Raw genomic sequence first — 14,582 nt, 5'->3', positions numbered from 1 at the left:
CCAAATAGTTCTGGGTTTGAATCTAGCCCCTGGCTCTTACTATCTTCTCTATCTGTAGAAATAGATAATAACAGTACATACTTTACAGGGTTTCTCTAAGGATTTAATGACAAAGAATACAAAAAGCATCAAAGCACAGTGTTTGGCACATAGAGATGCCCAGAAAATGATGCTGAGTATGTCATGATGGATAATTATGATAAAACTTAGGTGCTTTGGGGGGGGGGTCTTACTACTTTGAAAACAAAACTAAATTCATGCCAATTTTGCTTGTCTTTTAGCTGGATTAGTCTGCATGGAACTCTCAAGTGCTAAAACACCCAACAACACCGATGATAGTTAACTTTTGTCACCATGGTGATGTTACTTTGTGCTAAGTATTTTCAGCGACTAGCAATTCCTGGTCCTTTGAGAGTCTTGTATAAAGATTATGGAACAGCAACCCCTCAGAACTTTTCCAACTATGAGTCTATGAAACGGGACTTCAAATTAGAGATTCCAGAGTATTTCAATTTTGCAAAAGACGTCCTGGACCAATGGAGCAATGTGGAAAAGGTATGGAGCAAATGTCAGACTACAGGACTCAACTGCAAAAGATCATAGCCCCCAGGGATAGTTAGCAATGACTGGAGAGAGTTTCATTGCAATGAAGGGTTAATCAGTGGAAGTCAGTAGTTGCTACTGACATCTAAGGATTGAAGGACACTGCTGAGGTCCCATGATGTTCGAAACAGCTCCAGAACAAGGACTTACTTGACCCACCAGGCCATCATGGCTGCTTGAGAAAGCCTAGGTTATATTAATGGATCCTTTTTGTGTTTTACCCCCACTTTTAAACAAAAAGGAGTAAAAAGTGATTTCAAGAGTCACATGGAAAGAAATGAAGTATAGATACATCACTGGGGGGGGGAATGAAAGGATGTAAGAATTCTAACTTTGTGGGGAAAATAAGCATGTAGAAATAACCTCTGAGTGATTTGTACTTACGTCCTGACTAATAACTGACTTGTGAGTTTCTGCAGAGAATATGTTCTAAGTCAGCTGAGATATAATTTAGCTGTATAACAACCTCTAAGTCCATGATGGCTGCACTTTCCTCAGGCTGGACAGAGACTTTCCAACCCAGCCTTCTGGTGGGTAGATGGAAATGGAGGAGAAGTGAGATGGGGTTTTGAAGAACTCGGATATTTATCTAGGAAATTTGCCAACATACTCACAGAAGCCTGTTCCTTGCAAAGGGGAGACAGAGTAATGTTGATTCTGCCCAAGATCCCAGAGTGGTGGCTTGCGAATGTGGCCTGTCTGCGAACAGGTTAGTAATGTCCACACTCCTGATCACATTCCAACAAGGTTTATCCACACATGTAAGTAGCCATGAGACTTTTATTTGGATTTCGTGTACTGCATCATTTAGTAACTGCTTGCAAGATAGGCTCCAAGGGTCCCAAGTGCATCTTAGAAGGCTACAGCTATTTCCTCCACCTTCTTTTAATCTCTCCACTATTAGGCTTCATGATCATACCATGGGTAACGTTGTCTGTTGATGTTTTGGTCATTCCTTTCTCCTGACTTTCCTCCATACTGTTTGCTATGCTTGGAACCTCTTTCCCTCAAAACTAAGTACACTGCCAACTCTTACTCAACTTTCAAGTGTCAGTTTGGTTTTTTGTTTGTTTGTTTTTAAAGATGTAATTATTTAATGTGTATGAGTGTTTTCCCTGCATGTGTGTCTGTGTGCTATGTGCATGCCTAGTGCCTGCAGAGGCTAGATGAGGATGTCATCAGATCCCTGGGGAACTGAAGTTAAGGATAGCTGTGAACCACTAATTGGATGCTGGGAATAGTACCTGGGTCCTCTGCAAGAGCAGCCAGTGCTCCTAGCTATCTAGGTCATCCCTCTAGATCTCTCAGTCTTCAGTTTAATGTTACCTTCTCAGACAACCATACCCTCATGTCTCAACATGGACACTCTTCCTAATGCATCTGTTATAGTTATTTTTCTATTGCTGGAAGAGACACCATGACCAAGACAATTTATAAAAGAAAAGCTTTTAATTGGTGGATTGCTTACAGTTCTAGGGGGTTAGTCCATTTCCATTATGGTGGGAAACAGGCATGGTACTGAAGCAGTAGCTGAGAGCTTACATCTGATCCACAAGCAGAAAGCAGAGAGAAGGCACAACTGGACCTGGCATGTTTGAATCCCAGAGTTCACCCCCACTGAAATACAGCCTCCAACAAGGCCACACTCTTCTAACAAGGCCACACCCCCAATTCTTCCTGAATAGTCCACCAACTGGGAATCAAATATTCATGGGACTGTGGGGGCCATTTTCATTCAAACCACCACAGCACCCTAAAGTAATATATATTACTATTTAAACTTTTGGGCTTAGTAGTTGTCTACATATAATCTGAAATTACCATGAGGGTCAGGAATGCTCCTAACAGGCCATTAATATAGCTTATCTCAAACCTTCAGTGATTAGCATATAGTAAATGTTCAGTAAAATATTTTTTGGATTAAAGTACTGGTTGTCACAATATATCCCTGTATTAAGTGTCCAGTCTTTCATTAGAGGACAGCTAACATATTCTATTTCATATACACATATGAAAAAGCAGAGCCTATTTTCAATTAGTATTTTAAAAATTAGTACACCCATGAACATTGCTGAAGCTCACTTTCTTAGTAGGTACTGTTTTGTTTGTTTGTTTGTTTTTTGTTTTTGTTTTTCAAGACAGGGTTTCTCTATGTAGCTTTGGAGCCTATCCTGGCACTCGCTCTGGAGACTAGGCTGGCTTCGAACTCATAGAGATCTGCCTGTCTCTGCCTCCCAAGTGCTGGGATTAAAGGCGTGGGCCACCAACGCCCAGCAGTAAAGTACTGTTTAACTGGCAAGATCATATCAATACAATAATAGGCAGGCAAATGGATGGTTGCTGGAAAAGGGAAAAACAGTACAGAAGGAGCAAAGGGGTTTTGTAAGCAAGCAGACTCTAGTCATCAACCTCTTCCTCTGTTTGTCCTGAAGTCACTGCTCCTCTTGTCTGCATCTTTCCTATGAGCTGCCTCTTTATTCCTCTGTACGAACATTCCTCACCAATTGGGCTCTGTGCACCTTTGATTACTATTCAGATGCTTCAGGGTCTGGACCCTGTGCGACCCATCTGGTACCCAACTCAGTAGCTTAAGTATCAGAGCAGAATCTGATAGGTACAACTTTAGGATAAGCAAGTCAGAACAGGTCAGAGGCAAGTTTTCCTGATTCCAACATGATTCCTGGGGCTCTTGATAGGAAGGAAGGCAAATTGTCTTAGATGGTTAGGAGTGAGACAATGAAGCATAAACCCAATAGTCTTAAGAATGTTAGTGTTGTGGCACATAGTCATTTCTTTTTCCTGGTCATTTTTCCCACTTAATAAATAAACAACTAGAGAATGACTCGGGTTAAGAATGCTTGCTGCTTAGTTGTGAAGACCAGAGTTTTGGATACCAGTACCTAGCTCAGGCAGTTCACAAATGCCTGGAACTCCAGCTCCAAATGATGTAATGCCTTTTGGTCTCTGCAGGCACCTAAACATGCATGTGTACATATACTCATAAAGACAGACACATACACACATGCACATTAGACAAACCCTAAAAGTCAGCTGTGGTGGCACACACCTTTAGTCCCACTTGGGAGGCAGAGGTGGACAGATCTCTGTGAGTTTAAGGCCAGCCTGGTCTAGAAAGTGAGTTCCAAGACTCGACAGACACACACATACATACACATGCACGCACGTGCGCATTCAGGTGTATAGGTGCCATGTGCTATGTGGAAGTCAGACAGCTTTCAGGAGACTGCCCTTTCTTTCCACCATGGGATGCAGGGGTTGAACTCAGGTTGGCATGCTTGAATGGCAAGCACTTTTACCCAATGAACTATCTCTCTGGCCCATGAAGGAATTTTATAAAGTGTTTAAGAAGATACTATTAAATGGCAGAGTAGTCCAATGAATTTTAATGTGATTTTAAAAACAAGGAAGGCACTTAGTAACAAAGAACAATGCTCACCTGCAGTTTTAAAAGTGTGGTGTTGACTCAGTGGCATATGTATCACTGGGCATTTGTCAGAAACAAATTCTCTAGCCCCACGGAACATCTGAAATTAAAACTCCGGCAAGCAGCCCGGACAGCTGACACATTCAGAAGGCAATATACCTTATCCCCCGATAAATAAGGTAGCTCTATCATATGTGCATTTCTGGTGACAAGATTTAGCCTTGCTAAATGAGGGGTAGACCCCTGAAGTATGTGCTGAACTCTCACTGCATAATACTGCAGTCCATAAAAACAGGGTTTCTCTGTGTAGTCATGGAACTCACTTTGTAGACCAGGCTGACCTGGAACTCATGGAGATCTGCCTGCCTCTGCCTCTGCCTCTCGAGTGCTGGGATTAAAGGTGTGCAATGCCACTGCCTAGCTTAATTTGTTTTTAATACATTGTATTAGTCAGGGTTCTCTAGAGAAACAGAATTATTAGGATGAACATATATGTTCACATATATTCATATATATGGTGTTTATTAGAGTAGCTTACAGATTGTGGTCTGACTATTCCAACCGTAGCTGTCTCCCAGTGGAAAGTACAAAATCCAGTAGTTGTTCAGTCCACGAGGCTGGATGCCTCCGCATATATATATATATATATATATATATATATATATATATATATATCCTGAAGAAGTAAACTCTAATGCTAGTAAAAGAATGGACTTGACAGGGAAAGTGAGGGCAATCAGGCAAAGTACAAGCTTCCTTCTTCCACATCCTTTATATAGACTGCCACCAGAAGGTGTGGCCCAGATTAAAGGTGGAACTTCTCACCTCAAAAGATCCAGATTTAGGGTGGATCCTCCTTCTTCAAATGAATTAGTCAAGAAAAATCCCTCATAGGTATACCCAGACACTTGGGTTTTGGTTAATTCCAGATGTAGTCAAGTTAACAACCTAGAAGAGCCATCACATACATTCTAATTAAAACATAATTGCATTACTTTCCCCCTTCTTTTCCTCCCTTCAGCCCCTCCCATGTCCCCTCCTTCTGATGTTTCTCACACCCCTCCTCGACTCGTAAGTTGATGGTCTCTTTATTATTACATATATGCATAGATAAATGCACAAATATATAATGCATCCTGCTGAATCCTTTGTTTTTGTTTGTGACTATATTGGATAATAGTTTGGGTGCTCACTCCTAGGAGGAGCTAATTCTTCCACTCTCTGCAGTCATTAGCTACTTGTAGTTCTTTGTCTAGGGTAGAACTTCATGAGATTTCCCCCCTTTCCACATTAGTGTGTCTATTGTTTAGGCAAAATATCTATTCATTCTTTGAAAAAAAGAACCAAAAGCTAAGAACTAATATGTATTAAATTTTATTCTAAACTCATTACATGCTTTAACTCATTTAATCTAGACATAATCCCATCAGAGATATATTTTTATAATCCCAATTTTAGAGTTGCAGAAAGTGGGGCTCACAGAAGTGAAGGGCTTATTGGGGGATGAAGTTTATGGGTGTCTGCTCCTAGACACAAACACACTAAATCTTATGTTGTAATTGACTATAGGCAAGATGAGGACCACAGAAAAGATATATACCTCAAGAAAAATAAGCAATCAGTACATTGTGAAGGTATTGGACTGAGTAGTTATATGCCCAGTGATGGAAGCCAGCTGAAGATTTTGATTCCTGCATTTTCACTCATTCATGAGCTATGAAGCATGCTATGAATAGCTGTTTACAATGGAGATGTTTGGACAGGGATTAAATGAGTTAAAATATGCAAAATAGAATAATACCTGGCACTCAAGTACTCAACCAATGCTGAATGTTATTTTTCAATTAAAATTCCTTAAATCTCAATGTTTTAGGTAATCTTCAAACACAAGACAGTTACTCAGCATTTAATGCTCTTTTGTTAGGGCAAAATGACATAGACTTGGAGACCTCTTGGAAGGCAAAATATCAGAACAATGGAAGAAAAATAGATATCTTCTCTAGTTAATTCACTAACTCTGAGACACACAAAATGTGAATGTACTAGCTACAGTATCCTACCTACCATAATAGAGGTTAATCTCACTTTTAAATATTATTTCTTTTCTGTTCCTTTAGGGACAGTTTTAATTCCAGGAACAACTCAGCTGACCCAGAAAGACATCCTCTACCGACTACAATCTTCAAAAGCGAAGTGCATTATTACCGATGATGCTTTAGCCCCAGCAGTAGACACTGTGGCAGCTAAATGTGAAAATCTCAGCTCCAAACTAATTGTGTCCCAGCACTCCAGAGAAGGGTGGGGGAATCTCAAGGAGATGATGAAGTGAGTAGTCTCAATTTTTAAAGAGTGACCCACAAAGGAAGGCAATAATGAAAACAGGATCCCATTCAGTAGTGGTGAGGTAAATGCAAATGATTAACAAGAATAATCTGTGATTAGTACAGAACTAACAGTGTCAAGCTTTGAAGTAAGAAAGAGTCTGGTTGAGATTGTGAAAAAGCAGTTCCTGAGACTGAGAATGGTGTACAAAAAGGCTTATTAGGGAATTCTCCTGTGAAAGAAGGGAAGAGGAAGAAATTCATTTCCTATGTATTCCCCTGAAGCTCTCAGCTAACACACTGGACTTTGAATGAATCCTTAGGGCTGTGAGAATCTACAGTAGGCAACCCTGTTCCTACACACCCACAGTGATCATCAGTTTTCGGATGGGGGCTGTCCCTAGCAGACTTGGGATCATGAAGGTGGCTGCTCACATTACCCAAGTAAAAGGGTGGAGGTAGAGTTAGCTTTACCTCAGGACTGAATCCAAGTTACTGATTCATAATGTGGGTTTTCAAATCCTCCTTGGAGGTCACAGTCAGGCATAGAAACACTGTAGATTGTCTTTTGCAGATATGCCAGTGACAACCATATCTGTGTGAACACAAAGCACAATGAGATGATGGCCATTTACTTCACCAGTGGGACAACTGGGCCTCCTAAAATGATCGGACACACCCACAGCAGTTTTGGTTTAGGATTATCTGTCAACGGAAGGTACTCCCACAGAGTGATTTGTGGACTAGCCTTTTAAATTTGTTTCCCAAGAAATTACACATTTTTGTAAATTTATATATTTAAATTTCTACATACATTTATGTGCATGTAATTCTCACCAACCTAACAGATTTATACAACAGGGCTATTTGTGTTCCAGGTTCTGGCTGGATTTGACAGACTCGGATGTGATGTGGAATACTTCAGACACAGGCTGGGCAAAGTCTTCATGGAGTAGTGTTTTTTCTCCATGGACTCAAGGAGCATGTGTGTTTGTACACCATTTGCCCCGTTTTGAGTCAACTTCCATCTTGCAAGTAAGGCAGACTAGAGGAGGTTCATGGTTAGAGATGCGCTAGCTTTAGTAGTATCACTGATGGGATTGGCAGCTAAAGTAAATGCAGAGATCAGAGTTTTAAGACATCTGCATCTGCAAAGACCACAAGGATGAGAAAAGAACGGAGTATGTTAACATTAAACAGTTTTATGTTGTGCTGTGCCTCCGGCAGATTGAAACATTTCAGTTGAGATAGTTTGCTCTTTCTAAACTGCAGACCCTCTCCAAGTTCCCCATCACTGTCTTCTGTTCTGCGCCAACTGCCTACCGCATGCTTGTTCAGAGTGATACAACCAGGTAAGACATGTAGGTAAATGGACACTCAGTCAGGGGAGAAAGGAGAAAAGGGAAGCTAGAAAATGAAACACTTTTCTGTTCAAACCACAGATCCAATTAGTTGGTACAGGATTTGGTGGTTTGTTTGTTTTTATTTTCCCTTCCTCCTTTGATTGATTGTTGACATTTCAAAGATGGTTACTATGTTCAGAGAAGGCGCCCATTAACATGGAGAGGAACGGGAAGATAAGACCATGCCTAGAACTCTGAATGCAGTGGTTATAATAAAAATGGGGAAGATATTCAAGCTTTGTGGTGGCAGCTATTTTCTGAGCTGAGATAGTAGACAGGTTGCTCATTTTTGCAAATTCACCCAGAAAACAGAAGTGAGAGTGTATGTTTTAAATCTACTGTGATTCTTTTTGAAGTGCTTGATTGTTGCTCTGAAAAGAAGATAGTCACTGTGCTCATGGCTCAGCACTCTTTCTCTAAAAAGAGCAAGACACAGTTTGCTGTGAGTCAAGTATAACCGACTATGGGTCAGGGACATGAATTCAGATGACCTTGAATGACATGTTCCACTGTGGAAGCAATTACATGAACATTCATAGTCACAGAACAAAGGAAGGCATGAATCAATGCCTTTGCTCAACACATTCGTGCTAGCATCAGGTAGGCAGCCTACAGGGGAGCCAAAGGGGGACCTCTTCTGTGGATTTCTGATGTTATAATAGTCTCAGTTTGAGAGTTTGTGGAAACCAGTGGTCTTCCAAGTTTAACAAAATATATTTCAAACATTTTATCTAATAAACTGATGATAAGATTAGATATACAAGTTGGTAATAAATGATTATTAAGAGTGCCAAGGATAATTTTGGCCCTCAATCCTGGAAATTCCATCTTACCACAATCATGAAGTGCTGCCACTCAGCCTGTGAGATCTTTCACACAGATGTGGCATATTCAGAGAACTTCAGTTCACCACTATGAGGTGATTTTTAATTGATGATTTAAAATATCATTACAGAGCTGGGTGTAGTGGTGCACTTAATCCTAGTGCCTGGGAGACAGAGGCCAAGTTCAAAGCCAACATGGTGTACATTGCAAGTTCCAGGGCTACATTTCTCATTCGTGTGCATGTGTGCACATGTGTGTTTGTGTGTGTAACTATGGGAGTGCCTTCCCTAAAGATGCCAGAGAGAGAGAGAGAGAGAGAGAGAGAGAGAGAGAGAGAGAGAGAGAGAGACTGGCATTAGAGCAATCTGCTTCTGGCATCAGGGTGCTACTTTATATCAGAGAGATCTGCTTATTTTGTTTTAGCAACAGTCCTAATTCCCATGTCTTGCCATTTTTATTTCTCAACCTAACTCACTCCATGTTTTTGGAGAAGCTATAAGTTCAAAAGTTTGCAGCACTGTGTGAGTGCTGGGGAACCAATCAACCCTGAAGTGATGGAACAATGGAGAAGGAAGACAGGCCTAGACATCTACGAAGGATATGGACAGACGGAAACGGTACCTGCCCCATTGAAGACAGGATTGGGTGTGATTAGTCAGAAAAATAAATGCCACGTATCTAATGTGTCCTATGATTGCTGGAGGAATAAGGAAAGTTGTGTTTAGGAAACATTTTTTAAAATGCAATGTTTGAGAAAAACTAATTGCAAAAAAACTCATCACATTTTTGAGAAAAATGATTAACTGGTTAGGGTGAGAATGTCACAGTATTTTAAATGAGAAAAGTATTGGCTCTATGTGACACAGAACTTTCTAAAGACTCACATAATAGAAAACTGTGAGTGAGTTTCTAGGTCTCTGAAGTATTGAGTCTACTGGGAGACTCCTTAGAAAGCAGATGCATGCTAAAGTACTCTGTGACACCAGCACTCTAAAGGTAGAGGGAAGAGGATCAAGTTCAAGATCGTCCTCAGTTACATAGTGAGTTCAAGACTAACCTGGGCTATGTGAACAAGCAAGTGCATAAAAGGTAATATAAAATAGAATAGGTCCTTTAAAGAACTCACGCATATTAAAAAATTGTAGAGGGTTTTAGCTTAGTAGTAGACCACTTTCCTAGCATATGTGAGATCTCAGTTCAAACCTCAGCACCACCAAAGACCTCTAGAGAAAACTAATAAAGTTAGAACAAAGTGCTTATTTTGTAGTAGAAGGGGTGATAGGACCATCAGAGAAATGGAAAAGTTGGCATTTTCATTGGGTGTGTCTTATTTACAAGGTTTGAACTTCTAAACTCTGTGAATTATTACCTGGAAACATTGAAAGTCCAAAATTAAACAACAATAGAAATTGACAAATTATTTAAACACACCTAACTTAGCATCCATTGTGCTAGTCTAAGTACAAATGCTAATACATTCATATAAATTATTTCTTACATCTTTATTGTGTATGGTGGTAAACTGTCAATATCTATATTCCATGAGAGCAGAGATTGTATGGGTTTTATGTTAACCCTGCTTCACAGCTAAGTTCTGTTGAATGAATGCACTATAGATGAAGCAGCATTTTTAATTACTTATGAAGTTATCTTACTTTCTTCTCCTTAACCAGGTGCTGATCTGTGGAAATTTCAAGGGCATGAAAATTAAGCCTGGTTCCATGGGAAAGCCTTCTCCTGCTTTTAATGTGAAGGTTTGCATGTCCTCTTCCAGGAGAATGTTTCCTCACTATACCCACCCACAGTCTTTTTAGATGGGAAAATTCCATGCTACTTCTATACCTTTACTATACCAAAAGAGAACTGGATGGGAAATGTTGGCTTAATACCCTCTTACTATTGTTGCAAACACCTATATTGTGCCATGAATTGTAAATGGAGTTGTTCAAGCAAGATATCACCACAATGAATTCTGGGCATTTAACTGACCATTTAATTTCCAGAAATATCCTGAAGATATACTAATAGGAACTTTGCAGGTGAGTGTAGACAAAGAACTCACCCAAGCTCATGCAGCCAGAGCCCCAGAGTGGGAACACAATCTCAAACAATCTGGCTCCAGCATTCACACTCTTGGCCACAGTATGTGGTAATGGGGGACTGGACCTTCTGAGAGGATCAACCAGGCCCAAGGTGGCACAAGTTCAAAGTGGCTGTAGCACATACTTCTGTCTGCCCATCTGTTTCCAGGCTTTCTTTAACTACAACCCCTATCACCATCCGATGCCTGGGTTTGGAAAGCATTTTATTTTCCCGTCTGCAACTTTGCACAGGGTTAAAGTTTTCTCAGCTAATCCCAGCTTCACAGCTGGGTGTAGACAGAGGATTTGCACTAACATTCATACAGAAAAAAGGGGAAAGGCAGCGGTGGCAAAAAAGGCAAAAATGGAACAATTTCTAGAGAACAGGGCTCAGACCTACACTTAATTCAAGCATAGCTAGATCAGTAGTTGTCAAGTACATCGGGCAAATCACAAGGTTATTTGTTTGAAATACCCATTCATATTTCTCTTCCTGGGTACATCTCATTTCATAATGTGACACAGAACTCTGGAATCCATGCTTAACAAAGACATATTTCTAAATGACAAAAGCAGGCTGCAAAACTTCTTAGGAGGTCCTAGTTTTTTTCTGTCTATAATTGTCCCAAAGGACATTACAAAAAAAAAAAAAAAAAAAAAAAGGCGGGTGGTAGAAGTGAGGAACTTTTTACTATCCTTTCTCATTTTGATTTTGCATTTTTATAATATTTTATGCAATGATAACTTAGATAAACAATACATTTAACAATTTAAAGTATATTTAAAATGTTTTTAAGTGTATATTCTGGCCAAAAATGATTCAAAGGTAAAATTTCAGTGTGGTGTTAAATTAAAATTCCCTTAAATAAGCTGTCCTGTTTTATTCTAGATTTTAGATGAAAATGGTGCTATTCTTCCTCCTGGACAAGAAGGAGATATTGGTATTCAAGTTCTTCCTGATCGACCATTTGGCCTTTTTACTCATTATGTAGTAAGAACTGTATTTTTAAAATCTGTTTTCTATGTATTCTTAATCCCAACATTTGGGACACAGAAGCAGGAAGGCTACAAATTCAAAATCATCCTCAGTTACTACAAAGCAGCTTTGAGGCCAGTCTAGAATAGCCGAGACCCTGTTCCAAACAAAGTATTTGGTAACTTTCCTATTTTTACAAAACAAGCCTATGAACTTTGTCTTTCCTTGAGAGGTTCACTGTCCTGAATAATAACCCCACATACAGGCAATTAAAAAATAATGTTCTTGCCAAATCACATATTAGTGCCCTCTCTTTGAAAGGGAACCAGAAAAGGGAGCTCTTAGCTATGCTTTCTTAACATCTGTAGATCCTTTCAACTAACAAATAGAACACACTTTCCTGACATCTCATTAGCTCTCTACTCACTCCAATGGAACACGGAACAGGGCCAGGGAATTAAGTAAATTCATTTCAATAGAAGATTTCTTATCTTTAATCATGATAGAGATAAGAGCAAAGTTTATGTTAATGTACTAAGAGGTCCAGATCATACCTGCCAGTGAACTTTATGGAAGGTAGAAATTTTTTGTTTGTCTTATGTAAAACAAACCAAGCAAATAACACATCTGTTCTGAATTAAGCATTGTGCTTTCCTTTAACTCTTGTCTCTTTTTTCCTGCCAGTGCTGGGTATTATTTAGAAAAACGTTTAATTTTGCCTATTCTCCAGAGCTTTGGGCTGCTGCAACATTTATCTTATGATCTACATGAAATATTCTCAAGAGTTGCATCAAGTCTTTGTAACTGCAATTTCTTTTATTTTGGGCTAGATCCATTCTGGAATTCATTCCTACTTCATTCTGGCTCCTCTTCATTCTGAGGGTTCTCAAGGGGGCAGGGCTTTCTTTTTCTTTGAACATTTAAAAATGACTGGACAAAAGAGTCACATTCATAATAATAACAGAATGCTATTTGTTTTGTAGGATAATCCTTCCAAAACAGCCTCAACTCTACGAGGGAATTTCTATATCACTGGGGACAGAGGATATATGGACGAAGATGGCTATTTCTGGTTTGTTGCGAGATCAGACGATATTATATTATCCTCTGGGTAACTTTCCTTTCCATGTATGCATGTCTATTATCAAGCATTCTGGGATGAATCTATAACTCACCCTTATGAGTTCCTGTCATGTGTTTTCCTAGCTACAGAATTGGACCATTTGAGGTAGAAAGTGCCCTGATAGAGCATCCTTCCATTGCAGAGTCAGCTGTTGTCAGCAGCCCAGACCCCATCAGAGGAGAGGTAAAAGAACCAATTCATCTAGACTTTCAATTTTGTTGATTATCTAAACACATACTTATTTGTGTGTGTGTGTGTGTGTGTGTGTGTGTGTGTGTGTGTGTGTGTGTTACAAACACATATGTGGGTGTGATTTCCCTGTGTAGGCATATGTGGCTATTGAGACGCATTCCTCAATCACTTCATCCTACTCTCTCCCTGAACTGGAGCTCACTGGTTAGACTAGGCTGGTTGGTGGGTCAGTAAGCTCCTGCCCACTACCCATCTCTTTCCCCCAGTACTGGGGTAACAGATTTGCACTGCCATGCATGGCTTTCCCCCCAATGGGTCTGGGATGCAAATCTAAGTTCTTATGCCTAAGCAACAAGCACTGTACTCACAAGCCCCATAGCACAAACTTTTAAACAGTATTTCACTTAAAATGAATTACTTTACTTATTAATGTTGTCATAAAACAAGGGTGGTTCTCCTTTGGAGATTATTTCTCCTAAGAGGTTTTGATGCCAGAGGATAATCTGGTGTCTTTAAGGATAATCAATTGTACCCACAGGGTATTAGCTCTTCCCACACCTTACTGTCATCATCAGTACTGTCTACTTAGACAAATGCTTATCTGGGACAGGGTGGTTGTGGAGTTTTTAAGACCAGGGTTGGTTTGGAAGGCACCAGGTATCCCAGAATATGATAACAGCCAAAATCTGTAAGTGGGTTATAGTTCCTCTATAGTTCTAGAGTCTTGGGGTAGTGTTGACACTAGCCAGAGTGAGGGAAAAAGTTTGGCCTACTCAACCCTGGTGGGCTGCAATACCTCATGGCAGAATACCTGCAATACCTCAAGGCATCCATGCACAAAACAGCAATGTGCTGCATGCCACAGACATTCTTTTACTTTCCATGACAGGTCTGTCCTAGCCTGTTTGGGCCCTTCTCTAGGAAAGGACTAACCAGATCTTTGTTTGGGTAGTAAGTTCCAGAAGAACTGATCAAAATCAAATAAAATGAAGACTTAGAGATATGATTCCAAATATTGGTTTTTATTTGCTTATGACAGTCTTGCAGCTTACTGTCTACTGTTGCCTATTTTAAGGATTCCTAATACAGTTAAGTAAAACTACTTAACTACAATCTTCACGAATATTTAGCTTATTCTCAGGTAAATTATTTAAAAGCAAATAAGATTTCAAATGATTTTCATCCTTTACATTTTTAAGGAATTTCACAGGCTGCTTTGCTTTGAAGTTTTTATTTTCAAGAAAGATGTAACTCAACAGTGGAAAGCTCAAGGTCTAAGATTTGATTCCCAGGCACCACTCCCCCTTCTCTATCTCTCCCTTCCTCTCTCTCTTCCTCCCTCTCAATCTTTTCCCCAGTGGTTTATGTTTAATTACATTTTCCTTTTTAAAACGATTTATTTGTATTTTATGTGCATTGGTGTTTTGTCTGCATATATGTCTGTGTGAGGATATCAGATCCCTTGGAACTGGAGTTAGAGACAGTTGTGAGGTGCCATGTGGATGCAGGGAATTGAATCTGGGGCCTCTGGAAGAATAGTCAGTGCTCTTAATTGCTGAGCCATCTCTCCAGCCCCTAATTACATTTTCAAAAAAAATTAAAATGTGTGAAAT

General features: G+C 39.8%; 1 protein-coding gene across 1 annotated transcript in view; it reads left to right on the top strand.

Annotated features, from left to right (window-relative positions):
• The first annotated feature begins 354 nt into the window (after positions 1 to 354).
• Positions 355 to 14,582, top strand: part of Acsm3 (acyl-CoA synthetase medium chain family member 3) — a 20,252-nt gene continuing 6,024 nt past the window's right edge. The window contains exons 1-11 of the mRNA XM_035442263.1: positions 355 to 555; positions 1,102 to 1,312; positions 6,166 to 6,373; positions 6,944 to 7,087; positions 7,248 to 7,404; positions 7,642 to 7,721; positions 9,091 to 9,214; positions 10,271 to 10,351; positions 11,568 to 11,669; positions 12,638 to 12,765; positions 12,861 to 12,960. Of these exons, the coding sequence (XP_035298154.1) occupies positions 355 to 555; positions 1,102 to 1,312; positions 6,166 to 6,373; positions 6,944 to 7,087; positions 7,248 to 7,404; positions 7,642 to 7,721; positions 9,091 to 9,214; positions 10,271 to 10,351; positions 11,568 to 11,669; positions 12,638 to 12,765; positions 12,861 to 12,960 (1,536 nt within the window). The remainder of the gene's footprint in view (positions 556 to 1,101; positions 1,313 to 6,165; positions 6,374 to 6,943; positions 7,088 to 7,247; positions 7,405 to 7,641; positions 7,722 to 9,090; positions 9,215 to 10,270; positions 10,352 to 11,567; positions 11,670 to 12,637; positions 12,766 to 12,860; positions 12,961 to 14,582) is intronic.

The sequence above is a fragment of the Cricetulus griseus genome, chromosome 3 (assembly GCF_003668045.3).
Source record: "Cricetulus griseus strain 17A/GY chromosome 3, alternate assembly CriGri-PICRH-1.0, whole genome shotgun sequence".
Classification (NCBI taxonomy): domain Eukaryota; kingdom Metazoa; phylum Chordata; class Mammalia; order Rodentia; family Cricetidae; genus Cricetulus; species Cricetulus griseus.
Note: the sequence above shows the minus strand (reverse complement) of the source record. Positions and strands in the feature narration are given on the sequence as shown.